General features: G+C 40.8%; 1 protein-coding gene across 2 annotated transcripts in view; it reads right to left on the bottom strand.

The window, feature by feature from the left end:
- Positions 1-7259: 7259 nt before the first annotated feature.
- LOC111145077 (receptor accessory protein 3) overlaps positions 7260-23061 on the bottom strand; it is a 95192-nt gene continuing 79390 nt past the window's right edge. The window contains exons 6-8 of one of the 2 annotated variants that reach the window (XM_022499699.1): positions 20451-20598; positions 11387-11541; positions 7260-10685 (exon numbers count right to left, since the gene is read on the bottom strand). In XM_022499699.1, the coding sequence (XP_022355407.1) occupies positions 10629-10685; positions 11387-11541; positions 20451-20598 (360 nt within the window). In that variant the 3' untranslated portion in view covers positions 7260-10628. The remainder of the gene's footprint in view (positions 10686-11386; positions 11542-20450; positions 20599-23061) is intronic. The other variant, XM_022499700.1, reaches the window with a different exon arrangement.

The raw sequence follows: 23061 nt of genomic DNA, 5'->3' as shown, positions 1-23061 counted from the left end.
ACAGAGGCTGCTCTCATGAATACTGATAAAAACAATACTGAATTCTCCTTATGCACTGGGCTTTGTGTTAAGCATTTGATTGCACTAATCCTCGATCCTTACACCATCCGTGTGGTATGGGTATAGTTACATTTTAGAACGGGGAGACTGAGGCAGCAGGCTCTAAGAGGTAACCTGCCACAGGCCACAGAGGTAAGCAGCGGAAAAGCTATTTGGGTACAGTACTCTGAGCACCTAAAAGACTGTATTCTTCTGATTGTTCTCAACGAAGCCTGGCAGTCTTTGGGGAGATGACTCTAAAGCTTGTCCAGTTTCAGCTGGTGACTAAGGTGGGACCAGAGCCCATCCATGCGCTTTGCCCCTAAAGGGGGAGATTCGCCATACATTGAAGGCTGTGAATAGAGGTATTTTGGTGGAGAATATGCGATGTCTGGGCTGTCAGATGAAACAGAACCAACATCTTTTAACATTTTCTTGTCGGCTGTGATTTTATTTTAGGGTATTTTCTCCCGTTGTGACACCCTTAGGATGAAAATCTAAGGACAAGTTGGATGAAGGAAAACGTTTAAGAACACGGTCTGCCTTCACCTTGGTTAAACAAATCGAACGGAAACAGTCTGTTCAGATCCGAGTCCCTTCAAAACAGCCCTGACTCCTTGGAACACTGTTGCTCAGCTAGACGTCAAAACTCCAGCGCGCACATAAACGTTCGCGGGGCGCGCCAGCCCGCGCCAAGCAGCCTTCTCCTGCAAGCTCAGCTTTCTGAGACAGACTAGACCAGTGTGTAGCTCCTTCCTCTCTTGGTTCGGGACAGGAAGAAGGGAGAGGGGTCCGGAGCGCACGGCTCGCCGGCTCCGCCTCGTCTGGGATGACGCCCTTCGCGGTCCCGGGAAGGTGCAGGGCAAGCGGGGGCGAGCTGCAGCTCGGGAGGAAACGCCTGAGTCTTCCAGCTGGAGCAGAGGGCGAGAAGGAGGGGGAACCCCGGCCTCAGTGCCCGCGGGATCAGCGTGCCCTCCCCGCCCCCGGAAAGGTGCCTTTCTGCCCCTCCCCCATCACCACCGCCTGGGGTTTTGGGCTGTAATATCCCACGCAGTGGGGAGGACTCGGGAGCCCCGCGGGGACTTGTCTCAACTCCAGCACCCCAAGCGCCCTGTACCCCAAACCCCGTCCCCCGCACGTCTCCAGCCTTCATCCACTATCTCAGCACCCCTGCCCTTATCCCCCCTTGTGGCTGTGGCACGCCCAACAGTCCCCGACCACGGCCCCAGCGCACATCCCCTCCCCCCCAAAAATCCCAAACGCAGGGCCAGCCGGCCCTTCCCGCGCCCTGGGGGCGTCTCCCGAGTCCGGACCCCTGCTGTTTGGGCCGCAGGGAGGAGCCGCAGCCGAGGAAGCCCGGCCCTTCGAGGTCTCAGACTCCCCGGCCCCTTGAACATCTGGGTGCGGGGGTTAGCGTTCCAGATGTGGCTCCTGGGCTGCCAGATGCGCGCGCTCCTCCGCTCGGGGCTGGGCGGCCGGCGAGTCTTGGACCGACGCGTGGGAGGGGCTGGGAGTTTTCCCTCCGACCTGACTTAAAGGCCGCCGGAACCTCTCAGCCCTCCGGGCTTCCCGCCTTGGCCTCCGAGCGTTCCCCGCCGCACCGCCAAACGGAAAAAGTTTCCAACCCATCCCTGCTGCCCTCGGAGCTTCTCAAACCAGAAGGGAAAAACAGGGTCGCTTTAGAGGACTCCCCAAAGAACAACCCTGTGTTTTGACCCAGCGGGCCTAGCTGTGGCCGTGGGACTCCAGGTGCGCAGCCAGCAGCCCGCAGGTGTGGGAGAGAAGTTGCGGTGGGATTACATCTGGGGCTTGCTCTAAAGGGCTCTTTGACCGGTTATGGATTCCATTTTTGAAGTTGGAGGTCGTCTTCCACCTGGTACAAGCCGTTCAGAACGGGAGAAGAGCCAAGCGAACCCTGTGACTCAAACCCCTTGGAATGTGCCTGGAATAATAATGGGGACTTGAAAGGTTTTTACAGCCGGGGTAGCTGGGGGAGCCGAGGCTCCTGCTCCGGCGGTTGGCGGCCGGCCGAGGGGGGCAGCATTGCCTTGTGCAGTATGCTGCATCTGCTAACTGGACAAAAATAGGCAGAGCATCTGGTTTAAATCAACCCAAAAGCATTTCTATCAGCTTAACCCACCGTCTTATGGAACCGACAGAGCGGGACAAGCCAAGTATATTCCCGGTGCTCTTTTAACACTCCAGCGGTAGCTAAACGCAATCACGTTTTACCGCTGGTATTTCTAAGTGTCCTAACGCGCAATTGTCGTTATTTTAATGTTGCGAATTAAACTTCCTTTTCCGAGGTTGTGTGTGGGCATGTGCTCAAGTATTTACATTTGCCGGTAACGTTCTGAATGTGTTGCCCTTTATTTCTCTCTCTCTCAATTTATGTTGTTGATCAGGGAGACCCTCAGATAGTAAAAAGTACCCCAGGCCGACATATGGGTTGTTTACACTACTAAATATATAGCCGCATTTCCCTCCTTAAACGCCCTACTCAGAATTCCAAAGGCAAGTTGGAACAAAAGGAAAATGTGTCTGAGTGTAAGGTGAGGATTTGTGCCAAGAATTACAGTCACAGGGTAAATAACCTTGTTTTCTCTTTCATCAGTGGCCGCTACCAAATCCCGTTCTTGGAAGGGGGCCAACAGTCTGTCTGGTGGAGGGTGCTGCTAATTAGAGAGAGCCCATAAACCTCCCTGTCAAAGAGGGCATATGACCTTCCCTTCAAGTCTAAACAATAAAGCTGGCCAACTGCAGACCGCGTTGGGCGCTGGCTGCAGCGCGGATTCCCTAAATAGGAACAGGATGAAGGCCAGGCTTGAGAGGTTACCATAGCTCTGCTCTCACACTTTGAGGAATCGGTCACTCTACTTCCCAGTATAACTTGTTTCAGTTACTCCCCACAATCTATTTAGAGGAGAGCTGCTTTTGGAGAGAGCTCATTGTCTAATCTAAATGAGGAAGCAATTATTGCTTGCTGCAATCTAATGGGCTTTGAGATTATGGGGTCAAATAGCAACCAGATCTCATGTAACTGTACTTTGCGTTTTGGAAGATATATATCCTTTTAATGATAATTACTTATCCTTGCTTTTCTGAGCCCCGTTTTCCCTATTAAGGTTACAATATGAAGGGTCCCCCCCTTTCCCCACTTCATGCTCCGGCGTCTTTTCTAATATGAGAATGTAAGTTATGGTAAGATAAAGACCACAACCTCGACTATACATCGGATAATGTTAAATATTTAAAAAAAAATTTTTTTTTTTGCCTTTTTATAGGCATCTTGGAATATAGCAACAGAGAGTACCCCCAAGTCTTCCCTCCTTTGTCTCATTTACCTCCCTGGAAGCCCCCTGGCAAGCTTTCCTTTTATAGAACATGTTGTGAACTATAAATAATACAGTCCCACTTTCCTAGAACATATGGAAACTGTCCCCTGCCATATATATGAACTGTACTTGCTTTCAACTTAAAAGATTGAATAAAGTTCATCTCCTGTGTAAAAAGGCATTTGGCCTTTTTTTGTTTGTGTGTTTTATTGGTTAAAACCCAATATGGAACAATGCATGAGAATTCTTGTGAACAGAGCCCATAAAAGGGTTTATAAGGTGTGGTGTGAAGGGAGGAAGCCACGGAGCAAGTGCTGGTGGGGAAGGAGAGGAAGGAAGGAAGGAAAGCATTTCCTGCGAGGATACTCCATTCGTTGAAGCTACATCCTGTCTTCAAATCTCTTCCTGTTTGTCTTAGCCAATAATTGATAGTAAATTATGTCTTTATTTTTCCTCTCCATTTGAAGAGCATCTTTTTTCTCTCCTGATTGAAGCTACTCTAAGAGTGAAATCTCTTAACAACATCACATCACTCAAAAACCTCACTCCATTTAATCTTCTGAGAAATAATCCAAAATTTTTGTATAATACATGCTAAGAATAATTTCTATGTGAGCTGTTTAAATGGTCTGTGATTGCCAAGACAACGGAGTGTGATGGAATTAACAAGAGTCTGAAGTCACAAATATTGTGGTTGGGTCCTAAGCTGGTCAATATTGAGTCCTGGGGGGCATTTGTGTGGCTCAGTCAGTTGGGTGTCCAACTCTTGATTTCAGCTCAGGTCATGATCTCAGGGTCATGAGACTGAGCCCTGCCTCGGGCTCCCTGCTCAGTGTAGAGTCTGCTTTAGATTCTCTCCCGCTCCCACTCCCCTGCTGACATGTGTCCTCTTTCTCCCTCTCCCTAAAATGAATAAATAAAATCTTAAGAAAAAAAAAAATACAGAGAGTCCTGGTTGCTGCATCTGCAAAACAAGGTGATACCTCTATCCAAAGTGTGAAAACAAACTGATACACACGTTAGCTATCATGACTGAATGTAAGAGGCGTTAAAAGCCATACAAAGTAGTTTTCCTCTTCCAAACAAACCCCATGCTGCAACATTCCCTTTCTTTATAAGATAAACTCATCAAACCCAAGACTTGCAATTTCGACATTTAATTTTATATTTCAGGGTAAATATTTTCTTTTGGAATTTAGTTAGGAATACTGTGGTGGTTAATTTTATGTCAACAAAGTAGGCTACAGCATTCAGACATTTGGTCAATGGTTAGTCCAGATGTTACTGTGAAGGTATTTTTTAGATGAGATTAACATTTAGTTACTCAAGTAGATTTTTAATAAAGCCTATTACCCTTCATAATGTGGGTAGCCCTCATCCACTTAGCTGAAGGTTTTAAGAGGGAATTCACCTACAGTATACTTTGGAACAGAAACCTCAGCTCTTCCCTGGGTCTCCAGTAAGCAGTCCTGGCCTACAGATTTGAGACTCGACGAAGTCCTCCCCTCCTTATTTTTCTCTACACACATGCATGCACTCATTCACATCTATTGGTTCCATTTCTCTGGAGAACTCTAATACAGATAATACTCTTGATTCTTGCTACTACCATATCTGCTGGTAACACTCAAATTTAGAGTAACTGAAATTAGGTGTACCATTCTGAGGGGGGAAAATCCCTACCTTTTCTGATTATCCCCAATTCTTTCTCAGCACTTTGAAACAGCATCATGTCAAAACACATTATAATTCAGCCAGTTACTCTAACCTGCTCCATCAATTATTCTCACTCACTCCCCGCCCCCGCCCCAAAATTTAGCATTAAAGAATGCTGGGAAGAGAAATATTTTTCTCCTAAGGCTGATGGGCAAGACCACCTGCCCTTTTCCTTCCCCTCCCTGCTTTCTTCACAACCTTTTTCTATCTCCCAAAGATACCGGTTGAAAAGATAAGACGCTATGACAGTTCCATGGGATCAAGATTGAGTCACCTTGAAAATTTGTAAGGCTACAAAAAATGTTGTAAGGTCTCAAGAAATTCTGCCCTAAATAAAGGTTATGCTCTGAGTATTCCAGGTGAGAGCTGAAGGGGAGGAGAGCTGAATAGTCAGATTCAGGATTTAGGCAAACCTCATTTTATCGTGCTTCACTTTATTGGGCTTTGCAGATTCTTTTTTTTTTTTTTTTTGTGACAAATTAAAGGTTGTGGTAAGCCTGCATTGACACATGTACGGGCACCATTTTCCCAACAGCATTTGCTCAACTTTGTGTTTTTGTGCTACATTTTGGTGATTCTCACAATATTTCGAACCCTTCCAACTATATTTGTTACGGAGATCTGTGAACAGTGATGAATGACTAGCATTTTTAAGCAATATTTTTTAATAAAAGTCTGTGCATTTTTTTTTAGGCATAATGTTGGTGCACATTTAATGGACTACAGTAGAAGGTAAATTTATGTCTAACATTCATTTGCCTTGCTTTATTGCGATACTTGTTTCACTGCGGTGGTCTGGAACTAAACTGGCGAGTTCTCGGCAGTCTGCCTGTAATTTCGGATGGAGTCAAAAGGGCTTAGGACTGTATTGGATCTAAGAAGTAAGGAAAAGAAGGGAACCAAGGATGAAAAACCAAACAAATAAGCAAACAAAAACCTGCTCTGAGAGAAACCAAATAAATTATTTGATAACCTACAAGAAATCCCAGCATAAATCATCCTCAAATAATTCAAACATTTGGTTTTTAAAAAGCGAGAATTATTTCTCTTAAATTGTTATGCTACCCCACTTGGATCCAGGTGTTGTGCAGAAACACGGTAGTGCTGCTCCACACAGCAGGTACTCGAGGAGTATTTCTACATGAAAAAAATGGATGCTACTCTGATTTGCACACAATGCCAAAATACCATGTCTTCCTTTTTTCCTCCTCTTTTGCCTTTAATCTGGGATTGCCAGAAAAGCTAAGGCTAAACTTGGCGATTTTCCTGCTTCTGCCGAGCAGTCTTTTAGTATCCTGCATATATAGCCAATGATCAATCTTGTGCTTTAAAATTTCACTTCAAAGCTTTATCTTATAAAAAGCAATTTAAAGAATACTACCAAACCCAGACCCCAAGGAGTGTTTCAAGGCTAGAATATTGATGGGAGAGGTAAAAGGGGTGGGGTGGGGGGAATGTTTTCCACGAACAATGGATCGGTCTCTGAGACATGATTTTTGTTCCATGAATCTCTTTCTTCAGAACAGTGAACCACTTAAAGGGAGAATAAAATACTGGGGGAAATGCTGCTGTTCATATACCCATTGTGTCTTTTTTAATTTTTATTTAAGTTTCTAACTTCTTTGGATCATCACAAGGATATACCTCCTAATAAAGATGAAAACATAACTCCATTTGGAAATACTTTAACACATTATATAGCATAATGAAGTAACACACACACAAAAAAACCTTTTTAAACATAGGATTTCTCTCTAAAGCTTAAATGTGAGGCAGACAGACGTCTGACTTTAAAACAGATGGAACCCCAGAACATTTCCAGGATACATAAATCTGAATTTTGTGTTATATTTTATGTCTGAAACAGCGAACCAATACAAATTGATGGATAGGGTTTCTGTACTAATTTTTTTTTTTTAATATATCTTCCCATTCCAACAACCAAATTTAACAATTCAGTGTTTCTTTGTAATTCTATGACCATTCCAGAATGTATATTATTTTTTTAATGATTTGCTCTGTGATTTAGAATCTTAAGCATGTGCAGGTTATCTATTATGTAACATGTACTATGTACATAACATTATATACATAGTCCCTGATAAATAATATAAATTTATGGAACCCAACATAGGTACTCTGACACACACAAAACCATACAAGTTGTCACTAATAAAATGAGTTTATTTTATATTAAAGTTTTCAAAAAACACATTTGTAAAGTTATCCCCATACTGGGCCTAAAGAGAGCCTTTACAAAGAGTTTAAAAAATTACAAAACTGCTTTCTTTTAACTATGAAAGTATACAGATTTAAGAGGTGTTAGGAGAAAATGTTAATTCATTCTCAATTTTTAAAAAGTTAATATACAACAAATCTGTAGGATGTTACTAGAAGATTAAATCTTAACCATTTAGAAGAAAAGGCTGTATTTTTTTCAGAAAGTTTTACTCTTAAATGATATTTACTAAGAAATATACACTGCATATCATAGAAACAATGATCTCAAAATTGCTTAATTGCTTTGGAAATGAATCAGCCTATAGGAACATGTAGGGAGTTGCTTGTCAATACATATTAACTCCTTAATTTTCCTGACAAAAGAAAATCAAAATAAAAATTCAGTTCACTCCAATTAAACATACAAATTACTGATATTTAATAGAAGATAGCATTGGATTATTTTTAACAACACAAAAGTTCAAGTATTACAGAAGCTCAAACTATGTTATTTCAAAAAAGGAAATGAAAGAAGACATATTTATCTAACCAATGTTTTACAGAAATTTGGAATATTTACATATTTTATAACACTGTAGGAATCTTTGGTGGTGACATATGGATTCAATTCCCTGAAAACACTTTAATAATTTTGTTCCATCAATCTGTGTAGTCAAGTATTTATAATCAGTAATGCTGGCAGTTACCACTTTCTAGCCAAATCCACATACATATAGTGAATTGTGTGGAGGGAATCTTGTGTGGGACCTACATGGGTTTACATAATTAATTACTTACCAATGAGACATACTTCTGGCTTTTTATCCCAGAAAAAAAAAACACGGTAAACGAAAGAACAGATCAACTGTCACTTCCAAAGAAACTTGGGAAATAGTTAATATTAATGCACAAGTTGAATGAATATATAATAAGATAAAACACCGGGTACAATTTCTGCATAAATTTTAACAGCTACCATACTAGCGCCTTATATAGGCTTGTGCAGCATCTGATGCCCCTTCACCAAATGGTGGTGTTGGGGAAGCAAGGCACTGTGGTCGAGAGAGAAATTTACCTCTTTTAAAAGCAGTGGACTCAAGCAGAGAACCAAAAATGATCTGTTCCACTTTAAAAGAGACAAAGGTTTATAAGCTTTTCATACTAAGTTCCAAGGAAAGGGCATGGTAAAACACACACAAGAGAAAAGCAGCAAAATTTCAGAAATGTAAGGAAAGGAGAGAAAGGAAATAATGGAATAGCAAAGTGACATTCACTGCGTCTAAGGCTATAATAGAAACAGATCAGAGGAGGCACTGTGTAGGGAGATGTGATGAAAAAGGACATGCATTACCCCTTTGCGACCTGTGGTGTCTTGTTTGTAGAAGTGTAGAGGGATAAATAATGTCTCCAATTTAGAACAGTACTTATGAATTTACTTTAATTAAGGAACTGGTTTAATACTCAGATCTGACTTAGAAAAGGTAAAATGGAGCAGAGCAGCCCACACAGGTAATGTTTTCATGTAGAGTCACTTACATGACCTTGTCAGGCAACTTGACATGACACTGCCTTTGGGTAGGAAAGACAAACATGGAGTAGCATTGGTATTAAGTCTGGTATTACGCAATATATGTAAAACTCTCTTCCAAGAGTTTATAATCAGAATTCCTAGCAATTTTGAACACAAATTAGAGAATTTTTCTAGAAACTCAAAGGCTACAAATTAGTCAAGGTAAAGCAGATGAAGATATTCATGGAATTAAACTTTTGGAGAAAAGAAGTTGAGCAAATTTTTTCTTGATGTTATATATCAAGAATGTGAGATAGTCCAGAAAATGTTTTAAGACTTGTATCAAGAGCAGTGTATTAATTAAACTAAGGTACTCTTAAATAAACATTCTGTTCTCTGCCAACACTCTGAAGAGGTCCTGAATATACACTGCCAGCTGGTTTCATTTCTTAAAAAGGTAGAAAAGTAAAAGATATCACAAATCTCACTCATTGGTTTTTTCTTTTTGACAAACAGAACAGTCAAGTCAATTACCTGAATTAACTGTATGAATCTGACTACTGATCACTAAAACCACCACCAGAAATAGAGACTTCATAATGCATAGTTTATCAATTCCACCTAAAAAAGCCTCCGCGTTCCGTAACTCAAAATCTCTTGGATTAAATTACATTTTTCTAATATCTATTCTAGTAGCTTCTAGTACATAAGATTAATATCTGCATTTTGCATTGGCACCTATCTTCAGGAAATGAAATCAGCCAGGAGATGGGAGGTTTAAGTGATTCTGGTCAATATAGATTTATAAATCAGCAGCACATATCAGTGCTAGGCATGTGAGTGGACCAACTGCTGGATAACTTCAGGATCCTGTTTCACAAAAACTATTTTTAAATGCTGAAAATGTAACCAGTGTTAACAAGAACATGCTGAGTTCAACTATGATGTATGGAAAACTGGCAGATGTTTAAAACAGTTTCTTACCTACAGAGGATTAGATAGTTAAAAATAGTTCAAGTTGAACAATGAGCTGTAGTTTCATATTATTAGAATCTAATGAACTTAAATGAAACCCACAGGAAAAGAGATGACAAAATTCAAGGCATACATGTGACATGTCGGGATGTGACAAATAAAAATAAAGACAGTGTCAATAAAACTTAAACATACAGTTGCAAATAAGTAAACAATTTTCAAGTGTGCAAAACTAGTCAGGAATAAAAGTGCTATGTGGAAACCTGGCTTTCAAATATTTGTTTTGAAAACTTTCAGTCAATGGTGGAAAAACCAGAAAGTATTAAAAAAGTAAAAATTTAAAGAATACATAAAACATGCTGTATCTTACATTATGCCCTTGTCCTATCACTGCTGGATCAGAGGCCTATTTAATTACTATCCTCATGTGATAGACAGAATATAAATGGAGGTAAACACAAATACAATAGCACAAAGGCTGATGTATCTTAAACCATAAAAGGACTCTTTTCAAGTATTCTGTGGGCTTGTGTTTCATCTTAACATCCCAGGCACTCAGTGTCGTTGAGGACTTTGAAAACAGATAACACAATTTTCTATTACTTCTGAGATATATATACATACACATAAATAAGCTTTGCATAACTACCTTTAGTAGTCAGGATATGGAAGTAATGGTGAAAGAAATGAAAGCTAAAAAATTGATGAAAATAAACCCTATCACCACCACAATTTAAAGTATTATTTTAATGTGTAAATCCTGAATGAATAACGTTAGCAAAAAAGTCAATGTATTAGTGTAACTTGTCTTGGGATTCTTTAAGTGCAGATGACTAAAAATACACCTGTGGTCTCTTCTTCACTCTGTATTTTAGGGATCCATATCGCACCTGAAGAGAGAAATGTGTCATGATTACAAATCAGATGATGACTTTTGAACTTCGGGAGAACTGAACAGTTCATGATCATAGTAATAATTTTTTAACTTTTCTAATAGGAAGAAGCTGTTATCCTAGAAATGTGCCTCTATACACACTTCCGAAGACCTCCTGCTGACGTCCTCAAAGATGGAGTGGACACTATGTTGCGTAGATGCTGTAGGCTATCACCAATGATAACCAACAAAAACATTAACTGTTGTTAGTTCTGCTTTGCCTGGTCTGCCAATGGGTCACAATGATCAGAGGCCACAGACTGGATTCCTCCTCCACTTTCTGGACACTTTCTTACAAAGATGATGTATTATTATGGATAAACTTCTAGTTCATCCCCATGCGCGGTTCGTTCAAAGCAGAAGTAGGTAGCTATTTTTGTTAGTTGCTTTCTTCACCTGTGTGTAGGGCTGGCACGGGGTGCTCATGACCACTGCAGGACTTGCTCTATGACAATACCATTTTCTACTCACAGGGGAAGTAGGGAGTGAGCATTTTGTAAATTCCCAGAGATCCTAATGTATCCGATCTGAACAGAGAATTTTAAATGTAACTGCCGATCTCCCCCTCTGTCCTTCCTTTATGGATCATTAGTATCCTGAGTGATAATGCAACAGGGAAAGCCTTTAAAAGGAATCATTAGGAAGACAGCTCTGTACCTGACTAACCTCTTTGCGGCCTTTCACGGTTTTCACAGATTTCATGCTTTGCGATCTTCGCAGCCCTTTATGCGTTAACATCTCATCATCTGAATACGGCCCCTCCGCTTCTTCATCGGTTTTCTCGTCTCCATCCTTCAGTGGAATTCCATAACCTAAACAAGTCATCAAAACCAGCATGTTTTGGTGAGAGAACAGCGCTCCGTCGGTCCGTCCGAGTGTACATCTTTGCCTGGTTTGCAGTCGCCCCCTCACTCCCCTCCCTTTCTCATCTGGAAAGTGCTCCCTGCCCCTTATCATCAGTCTCTGCCCTGCGCACTATTCTAGATGAAGCTGATACAAGTTTCCCCCGACCATTCCTATTTTTACTATGCGCTTTTCAGAACAACTCAAAATAATTTAGTTTTGAGTAGGTAACACCTTGTTCGAAACTCAGAGTATACTCTCTGAGCAGGTATATGCTGAGAGAGACCTCTTTATGAGCTCTAGACAATCTAAGCAATCTTGTGTTTTACTGAGTTTGTCATTTGTGCCTTTGACTTTCATGAGAAATGAAGGTTTCCTGCCCACCAAGTTTCAAAACTTTCATCGAGATTGGGAATGGGATGGTAAATGTAAGGAGTCAAAAAACACCCCAAAGGGGCTGGAACCTGGGGCGAGATGTTCACTGGGGGCAGGTGATGGAGATGTTAAGCCAATACTGTTGCAGCTGCTGAGATACAACCCAGCTGGACAGGCTACAGTAATTGGAAACACCATGGGCTGTGATGACAGATGTTAGTCAAAGCAAACAGCCAGCCTCGGGAAGGTCAGAGTGAAGCCGTGCGGGCATGCTAACAGGCTGCTCTGCATAGCTCCAGAAGACTGAACATTGGCCAATCCGCAAACATCCAGGTAGTCAGGCTGGTTATTGTCAGGAAGTCTGACAGCATTCCCGTGCTGGGATTCAGAGATCTGAAGCCTGGGTTCTTAAGCTCAGTAGAGTTTATTAGTATAGACTGATTAGCACACATGCGGAATCATCTGGAGCACTTGCTAATACAAAGACTGCTGGGAGGAGGGTGGGGCTGAGAATCTCTGTCTCCCACAAGCCCCCAGGTGACGCTGATGCCACTCAGGGCCGGCATTTTTGAGAGCCACCGCCTGGATGGAGCAACACAGGGGCCCAATTCTATAGTAAGCAGAGTGCTAGAAAGATATAAGCAATCAGTTAGAAAGACAAGGGGGAGGTTAGGTTACAAGGCCCCATTAAGTTTCAAATTCTCCTTCACTAAGGATAAGGCGCATGAATATCTAAATCCTCAGGTGGAGGAAAAAAGTTTTCCCAGGTTCAGGAGGGGCCAAGGGATGGACTCCTTGCACGTGAAGAGAAGACATAGTAAACGTTTATTAATCGGCTCTCCCAGGCCACGAATAACTTCAGACTCATGAAACAAACCATGAAGAGTTGTGAATAAGCTTCTTAGTCTCATAATAAGATACACACCTTTAATTATACATTATACAAGTATAATTTTATGCTGCCAGACTTCTGGGCTAAAAATTAGGAAGGATTTGGGAGTAGAATCAGTCATAATTTAGGCCAAGATCCTTTGTTCTCCTGACTCAGTCCAGGGAATTGTGTTCTAGGTAGAAGGGAGAGCACCTGCTGGGGACCATGGTGGGGTGTGGGGAGGGGGCAGGGGCGGGGCAGCTGCTTGCTGTTAAGACCAGCGTGGCCCAGGGAGGGACTGAGTCAGTGGTCCAGGCAGGAAGCTCATAATACAGTATTACCTGGGGAAAGAATGTACATACAGAAACAGGAAAAACAACAATGAAACCATTAGAGCTCCTGAAAGTGGGCTTTTAGGTGATATAAAAAATTTTTTTAGTATTATTTTTATAATTGGGGAAAATAAGACAGAAAATTGTTTTTAGGTTGCCATTTCTAGATTCTTCTCTATTGCTGTTGCTTCCACAATATTCCTGATCCCAATAAAACTAAGGTAAAACGCAGAATGAGGAATCAAGGAAAGAGAAAGGAAGCAACTGTGACCAGAAAGTTCTCTAAGGTAACAGATGAAGCATAAGACTACAGGTCAACAAACATGACCCTTGTTATTTTAATTGCCCCTCACTTTATGAATATGATTAGGAATTGGACCTTCATTCAAAAGAGGATTATATATACAGCTTATCCTTTCTTTGTTTCCTAATTTCAGGTAACAAATCTCGTTAGCTCCCTAATTATGGTTTCAGAGAAATTGATGGATTGATTCGTTGTTCCACAAATATTAAAAAAAATTCTAGGGCAGTGAGCTAAATTATTGGGAAACAATGATCGAAAAGACACAACTGTTATTTTTTACCCAAAGAAACTTACAGTCCAATAGGGGAACCAGACTTTAATGGGCATTACTGCAACAGATGCTATAAATCCAAGATAAGGATGAGGTACAATGGGAGCCCACAGTGAGATAATCAACTCAGCCTGGGGGCAGGGGGAATTAGGGGAGAGAGAGGACTTCTTGTAGGAGGCGGTGGCTAACCTCTGAAGGCTCATGATTCTGTACAACTAGCACATGATGGAATGGGAGAACAAGGCAGGGGAGCTACTGAGTTTGGACCTCATCAGAGAGTAAATATGGGGGGGCCACTGAAGCATTTCAAGCAGAAGGATAACATGATGACATCTGGGGTCTTTCAAAGATTCTTTTTACACTTTGGGGAATGAATCAGAAGTGGATGAAAGCTGGAAGCAGGGAGGTTACTGCAGTATGGCAGGTCAGAAGTGACGGGGTCCAAGGAGCAAAGAAAGAGACAGTAGCCAAACTGGGGCTCTATTAGAAGATGGAATTGACAAGTTTAACTTAGCAATTTACTCAACCAAACCGTGCATCAAAAAGACAGGGGTCGGGGCGCCTGGGTGGCTCAGTGGGTTAAAGCCTCTGCCTTCGGCTCAGGTCATGGTCCCAGTGTCCTGGGATCGAGCCCCACATCGGGCTCTCTGCTCAGTAGGGAACCTGCCTCCTCCTCTCTCTCTCTGCCTGCCTCTCTGCCTACTTGTGATCTCTCTCTATGTCAAATAAATAAATAAAATCTTAAAAAAAAAAAAAAAAAAAAAGACAGGGGTCAAGTCAAATACCTTCACTAAAACATGCATCTTCTATTCCACTTAAAAACCTGGAAATGAGTATGAATGAACATTCTGCTGTGAGTGGTGGAAATGTTAATCAAAGTTGTCCAAGCATTTAGAAGTGTTGGGAGCAGCGGGGAGAGGCGAGACTATGAGGGAAGCCCAGATCTAGGTGCCATCCTATAGCAGGCACTCGGCGGGGGGGCGGAGTGCTTGATGGGACTGACAAGCCGGGGCAAAGTGAAGCTGCTGGTGCCATTCAAAGTGTTTTTGATCATCACTGATCTACACTGGACAGACTCTTTGCACGCAGGAGTAGTGACCGGGGACCCAAGGCTGTATGACCCTGGGCTCTGTCTCCACTTTAGGAAACTGAGCTGGTATTTCCACAGCTCCATCTGAGAGTTGGTATATTTTAAGATTCTTCCCCTTATGGTAATAATAAAAGCCAACATTAATCCAGTACTTTGCAATCCACTGCTTTAAGCAGGTTCTACATATTAACCTAAGTGCAAAATCACAGAAAGTTTGACCCGGAAGGAGACCTATGTTAGAAGGTGTACCTGACCACCTTTTAGCGGTGAGACCAGGCCTCTCCAGGCCTTTGCTTTCTTGTACGGTAAGGTGGTGAGACAGATGAGAGCTGATGAATGCTAACTCTGACCCAGTTGAGCTGTCAGGAGCATTATGTTGAGGGGGCCTGTGAGCCAGAGTGGGAAAGTACCAAAGAAAGTACCAAAGTCCTTCAGCAACGGCTGCCACCGTGGGCACTAGAGCAGGGAGCAGGCATGACACCTGTTTGCCATCTTTGACTAAAGCAGTGCTAAGGTTGTTACCTGCTCAAATTACTGAATTCCTAGTTCCAGCCCAACTGTACCACAAAGTGTAGCCTTTTTATAAATGAGAAAGAGAACCTTGGACACCTCATTTCTGTCACTGACTATGTAGTTATTAGCTCCTGACAGGTATTTTAATCTCCTTCTGCCTCAGTTTAATTAACTAAAAAAAGGGGCACCTGGGTGGCTCAGTTGATTGAGCGTCTGCCTTCTGCTCAGGCCATGATCTTGGGGTCCTGGAATCAAGCCCCATGTCGGGCTCCCTGCTCAGCAGGGAGCCTGCTTCTCCCTCTGCTATTCCCCCTGTTTGTACTCTCTTGCTCGTACTCTCTTAAATGATTAAAATCTTAAAAATTATTTAAAAAATAAAGATTAGGGGCATCTGGGTGGCTCAGCTGGTTAAGTGTCTATCTGCCTTCAGCTCAGATCATGATCCCAGGGTCCTGGGATCGAGCCCCACATAGGGGGAGTGGTGTCTGTTTGCTCAGTGGGGAGTCTGCTTCTATCTCTGCCCCTGCTGGTGCTCTGTCAAATGAATAAAATCTTTAAAAAAATAAAAATAAAAAAATAAAGATGAAATACTTAAACTGTGTAATCATCTTAAGGAGTAAATAAATATGTAAAGCACCTAAAGCAAAACAAAAAAATATGTGTTTTATTTCTTTATTTACTGCTATTGAAACTGAATATTGGGCTGTTTTTAACTGATACGGACGCAGCAGTATCTTTGCAGAAAAAATATTCCCACTTATTACAATGTGGTGTTCTTTCAGGGAATGTGAACACCATGTTCAAGGTGTCCATTTTCTTACAAAGAAGTATTTGTGCTGTAGTGACAACATGCAAACTTAAATCACTTCATCAAAGTAGGACTTCCCTTGACCACTTAACCTCAAACCACTCAGAGCAGGACACTATGAGTTTTCAAATTGGACTCAAATTTACAGATATTTGAGTTTGCTTATGGGAACAAGCAGAGCATCTGAGGTAAATGTATTGATCACATGAACCAGTACACAGACTTTGCAATGTGGATGCAATTACCACACTGAAAAAATTACTATTTTTTCTTGAGGAATTCTGGAAGTAAATGAATAAAAAAATAATTCATGACATAAAAAAAATGAGTATCAGGGCACCTGGGTGGTTCAGTCGGTGAAATGTCTGCTTTCAGCTCAGGTCATGATCCTGGGGTCCTGGGATCGAGCCTCATGTCAGGCTCCCGGCTCACCAAGGAATCTGCTTCTCTCTCTGCCTTTCCGCCTGCTCACGTGCTGCCTCTCTCTCAAATAAATAAATGCAATCTTTTAAAAAAGTGAGTATCTTAAATATTTTTCAAAAGGAAGAGTACTGGGATGCCTGGGTGGCTCAGTTGGTTAAGCGGCTGCCTTCGGCTCAGGTCATGATCCCGGCGTCCTGGGATCGAGTCCCGCATCAGGCTCCCTGCTCAGCGGGGAGCCTGCTTCTCCCTCCGCCTCTGCCTGCCACTCGGTCTGCCTGTGCTCACTCTCTCTGACAAATAAATGGGTAAAATCTTTAAAAAGAAAAAAAAAAAGGAAGAGTACTGTTCTTTTTCGTTTTGAAAATAGGTTGATTTAAAAAAAAAAAATCACTGAAGTCCCATACTCAGAACTGAACACTGTTGATATTTCAGCAATACCCTTCCAGACTCTTTCCTATGCATACACATTTGAAAAGTAATTCCAATATATTAATGCATTTCATCTATTTATTGTATCTCTACAGCACTTTGTTTTATTGTTAGTTTATTTCCCCACGATCTGGATGTTTTCATGTCAGCAAGTATGGACTGAATGTATGAATTTTCATGGCTAATAAACCACACTTCTGCTTAACCAGGTATTAAGGTATTTGGTTTGTATTTTAGGTATTTGGTTTGTTCCAGTATTTCATTACTATAAACAATGAGATGAACATTCTTAGACACACAACTTTGAACACTTGTCTGATTGTTTCTTTATGACATAGTCCTAGAAGTTTCTTGCTGAGTTAAAGGGAATAAATTTTGATAGTTATTGCCAGATTGTCATCAAAAAGGATCATTCCACTTAAGCCTCATAAAAAGTGTTTGAGAGTGTTTGTTTCCCAACATGCTTGCTGTGGTGATTTTAAAACATGACCATAAATTCTGACACTTTTCTCCTCTTCCCTTAGATTTTTCTCGCATTTTTTTAAGGTTATCTCCACGTCCAACATGGGGCTTGAACTCACGATCCCAAGATCAAGAGTCAAGTCGCACTTCCCACTAGCTGAGTCAGCCAGGCGCCCCTCCTCTTCCCTTAGATCTCCAGGATGTGTGTATGTACTTGTCTCATAGAACTGCCCTTAGGCAGAAGTGCTGCTGCCTGATTCCTGCCACTTCTCTTGGAAGACGGGCTCTGGGAGCTTTTAGCTGCCAGGTAGGAAGTGCCAAAACTCAGAGAGCACGTAGAGAGACGTAGAGAAGGAGAGGCGAGAGAGGCCCCACCTGTTTGAGCCATCCGCTGTGACTCTTGCCAGCTATCACACCAGATGTGTGGGTGACAAAGCCTTTGCCATTATGACTCCAGCACTAGGTGCTGTCCCCTGTGCCTGCGGTAAGAGCAGGAACTGCCTCCCTGAGCCCAGTCGACCCCAGATTCAGGAGCAAAATAAATGACTGTGACTTTTTTTTAAGGCCATTGTTTGTAGTTCGTTACACAGAAATAGAGAACTAGAATAGTTACCAACCCAGAACACTGCTAATTAAGAAAATCTTTTTGCCAATCTGGTGAGCAAAAATTACTATTATTACCATTTTAATTTACTGTTTCTTTGACTGTGAGGCTGAGTATCTTTTTCATGTAGTAATTGGTCAGCTGTATTCTTTGGTAGAATTAACAATAATTGGCTTGTAAGAATTCTTTGCATGGTTAAAATCTGAGCCCTTTGCCTGTATCAGATGAGAATATTTCTTCTAGTTTGTTTTTTTATGGCATGGAATATTTTTCCCTTCTATGTTATAAATTTTTTTAATATAGAGAACGAACTCTCAAGTTTTTCCTTTTATGTCTTCTGGTATTGATGCCATGCTTAAGAAGTCTGGCACATTAGGGCGCCTGGGTGACTCAGTCAGTTAAGCATCTGCCTTCAGCTCAGGTCGTGACCCCAGGGTACTGGGATGGATCTCCGAATTAAGCTCCCCGCTCAGTGGAAAGCCTGCTTCTCCCTCTCCCACTCCTCCCTTCATGCACTCTCTGTCAAATAAATACATTAAAAAAAAAAAAGTCCGTCATATCCTAAGGGTATATAAATAGATACTCAGGAATGTCCCACTATATTATAGCTCAGTGGCTTACATTTAAGTCTTAATCTTTTAGGTATTTTGATGAAAGACTTGAGGTAGAGGTGTAACTTCATTTCCTACCCCATCTCCTAAGTCTAGCAATTATTCTGACACCACTTATTTATCTGCCTTTCCCCCACCCACCTGAAAGGCCATCATCCCCATTTGATAAACTTCCACGTATATCTGGACTGTGTTTACACAGATGATCTATAATTATCTTCTCTTCAACTATTCCTGTCCTGGAACATTACTACGTTTTAAAAATATTTTCGAGAGAGAATGTTTTTGTTAAATTTCTTCCTTAGGGAAGAAAGAGCTCAGAATACATACCATTCTGTAGGAAGTTTGGAAGTTGGGCAAAGTAATACATATTAAAATTTTAATTTCATAACTAGACAAGTCCCTTTTTTGTACTGCTACAACTTACTTCATATCTCTCTAATCTTAAGTTATTTTAATTTCATGGCTTAAAATTTAACAGAAGAACTAAATAGGACCTTACTATTTTAAAATAGTTTTGTCACATCATTTTAAGTTTAATAGATGAATATCATCAAAAGAGCTATGGATTTTCATATCTATTACCTTGTTTTCATTTAAATATTAGAATATCATTCTTAGCCAATTCTAAAGTATAATTATTAATAAACTGCTGGCAAAGGGCTCAGGTAACTGGTCCAAGTGAAGCAAAATATATACAGTAGACCCTAGAATCAAAATCAGTAATTTTTAAATGTATATTAAGAAAATGCCTATATTGGAAACTACTTTTACATTGTTAATGTATTAAGGATAACGGTTCAAAGTTCTATGGTTCTCATTCTTTAATCAATGGCCAATGCTTAATTACTAGCAGTCACCCACCTTCTAAAGTCATTCACTCTAGAGAGAATTCAGAAGTAAGTTCACTATTTTTCTCTATAGGATGGAACTGTTATTGTATTTCTCAAATTAGTTTCAATATAAAGGACGATTTTTAGCCTCCCTCAAAACAAAACCACTTAAAAAAACAAAAACAAAAACACTGGATAGCCTTGTACCTTATGGACTTTAACAATATAGAAATAAGAAATGTCATTAAGATCTTAATTTCCAGCTGAGTCTTGAACTACAACTTCTTACATTGTAGTAAAATGACTAAGGAGCGATGTCTTTTTATTTATGGGTATATTTCTAAGATAAGAATAATTTGTTGAAGTTTTAGAACATATTGACTCTGCCATGCTCCTAATTTATATCAGAAATACCTACAAGTCAGTTCTTGAACAAGAATATGTCATTTCAATATATTCCCCACTGCAGTAATCCTATTTACAAACTGAGTCACCCTTTGTCACCCACTTCAAACTTTTGATCTTGTGAGTCAATATCCTTATTTGTTCAGGGCATTTACAGTAAAGAGTGTTTAACTATACAACTCCTTAGATGTCACTACACAGTTTGAATTGAAAACGGCTGATCACAGGTCTGAACTGGTGCTGGTGGTGGGGAGGTGGGAGCCGCCACGCAGAGGGCATCTAAAAACTCATGGAGGCCCAAGAGGCTACTGTTCCTTTCTTAGTTGGATAATCTTTAGAGTCAACAAAAGGCAAGCCCCAACTTCATTCAGAGAAAATTGAGAGAAAGAGAACTCCAGTTAAGTGTAAATTCACAGACACCAGCGTGAATCGTGTCTACTCAAATTCAGAGTTATCATGTATTATTTTTGTACCCACCTGGACTCAAAATTCCAATTGCGAAAGGAAAATATATCAAAACGAACAAAACAAAACAAACAAAGCGCACCTGCTGATTCACCGGAGACTGATTTACTTTTCTTTCTTGTTTCTTGTAGAGGTTGGAATGGTCTCTGTCCCACAGGCTCATCACCTTGGATAGCTGTTAGATCATGCATACTAAAACTTCGTAAACGTTCTGTTATTGCTCCTTGGCTCTATTTAACAGAGAAGTGATAGGTCCGAGAAAAAAAAAACAACAACACACACACACACTTTAAAATATTTCATAGGCTTACATTTAAGTTTCTCCCAACATTTTATCATGAGGCTGATTTTATTATGAAACTTTCAGAAAAGGTGAAAGAACAGCACAGTGAACAGCCCTAGATTGTTTCTAGTTTGCTGTTATTTTCTTCACCACGCATCTACCATCTATCCATCCATCAACCCATTTTTAAAATGCATTTCAAAGTAAGTTCTAGACATCGCACTCCCAAACATTTCAGCTTCATAATTTGTTTTAAATGTTTAAAAAAAAAAAAAGTATGCTGAACTTACCCTCTGAGTAGACAGCAATCATTATTTTGCTCTCTCCTAAAACTGGCCCTTTGGGACTTATGATTTACAAGTTTTTAAAGTAAAAGACATACTGTTTAACTTTTTCTTTTTAGATTTTATTTGAGAGAGAAAGTGCATGGGGGGGGAGGGGCAGAAAGAGAGGGAGGGGGGAAGAATCTCAAGCAGACTTCCCGCTGAGAGCAGGGCTGAGCTGGTTACAAGCCTGAGATCGTGACCTGAGCCAAATCAAGAACTGGTAGGTTAATGGACTGACCCATCCAGGCAACCCAAAGACATACTCTTTTTTAAAGATAAGCTAAGTCAAGAGTGGTAATGACTCTACTTAATATAAGGTTAAAAAAAAAAAATTAAAAGCCAAAGAATCTTGGATACAAAAATGATATTTAGTTAATGAATTTACTATCTGGCAAGGCATATCTACTACTATGCAATTTGACTTTAAGTTGTTTTACTTATTTCTTCATTTAAAAGATTTTATTTATTTATTTGAGAGAGGGAGAATAAACAGGGGAAGGGTAGAGGAAAAGGGAGAAGCAGAGTCCTGCTGAGCGTGGGCCCGGATGCGGGCCAATCCTAGGACCTGGAGATCATGACCTGATGGAAGTCAGATGCTTAACTGACTGAGCCACCCAGGCGCCCCTGAGTTTAAGTCATTTTAAAGCCTTAACAATATGATAGACACTGGGCACATGTGGGTATTTAAATTTAAATTAACTAAAATTAAAAATTTAGTTCCTCAAGTACATATTCCACATGCTCAACAGCTACATGTGGCTAGTGGCTGCTGTACTGGACAGCACAGACAGAGAGAACATCTCCGTCACTACAGAATGCAAAATTCAGTAATTTTTATCACTGCCCAGCTCTGAAAGGGACATTTCTGAACTTCACAGACCTAACTGCATTTCTTTCCAAAATATAAAGGGAAAAAAATAATTTCTAAATTTACCCACTTAAAAATTTTGCATAGCATACAGATGACTCATTTCTTATTTATAGCAGTTTTAAAAATATTCTTCTAAAGGTTTTTTTACTCTTATTATTTCTTCTCACACGTGTGAGATTGCCTCTACTTAGGACTGTACTGCAGAAACACTCATCCCTAATGGTGCATCTCTCAATTTCTAGATTTCAAAGCCTGAGGCATTTATGAACATTTGGACCTTATAGTATTTTATGCTGAAAAAAGATCTTGATTCAGCTACTCTGAGCTACTGATATCATATTATGTCAAAACCAAATGCCATTTCTATACCCACTTAGGCTCTGTATTTGTACATTTTTAGATTGTGAAAATAAATTGTTAAAGACTCTATAGTCTCAATAAAAATAATTGGGTTCCACATGTCTTTAAACATTCTTATAATGGTTTAATCCATTATACTTTCTTCCTTTTTATCAGATATCATTTTAAAGATATAGGGGACAGAAGACATCAGAGATGCACGAGAAGGAAGTGACCAGTGCATGCCTGAAACAGACCTTGTTTTCTCAGAACGGTCAACATTTTTTTCCCACCTTGGTATTTCTGTGCCCCCCTCCCAGCAATTCTTGACTTTTCACCTACTGCCAAATGATGACAACTGGCATACACATCTGTAGGGCCTGCTACCTGACTCAGGAGCAATTTCCAAGGTGGGCTGTGACTGTCAAACCCTCCCACTTACAAAGGAATGTCTCAGAATGCAAATATGTCAAATGGCCACTGAATCAAGCCAGCACTGATTCATCTACAAACTTTGTTTTCTTTAACGTGTATGATCCACGAATTATTTAGAGCATACCTCACAAATGAACTCACACATTCTTGTTAGTTCTAGTGTTCTGCTGTGCAAATCCTGTCTCCAGAGGAGGAATTTCAGAAACCAAAGGAGAGTGACTAATTTTAGGCTACTTCCATTCTCCTGGTGGACTGACTGGTATGTCACTGATAGTGAGCATATTATAAGTAAACTAAATGTTCTTCTGCTGCTTCTTCTTTTTCATTGCTCTCGACTGCTCAAGAGTTCTCCGCAGACACTGGACTGCAGAAGCAGAGGCTGGGCAGTGAACTGCAGGTATGATCCTGGGTTCACATGGGAAGACCACACCATCCACCA

The sequence above is a fragment of the Enhydra lutris genome, unplaced genomic scaffold (assembly GCF_002288905.1).
Source record: "Enhydra lutris kenyoni isolate GAN:26980312 unplaced genomic scaffold, ASM228890v2 scaffoldscaffold12, whole genome shotgun sequence".
NCBI classification, from domain to species: domain Eukaryota; kingdom Metazoa; phylum Chordata; class Mammalia; order Carnivora; family Mustelidae; genus Enhydra; species Enhydra lutris.
The sequence above is the reverse complement of the archived record's forward strand: the minus strand, read 5'-3'. Positions and strand labels throughout refer to the sequence as shown.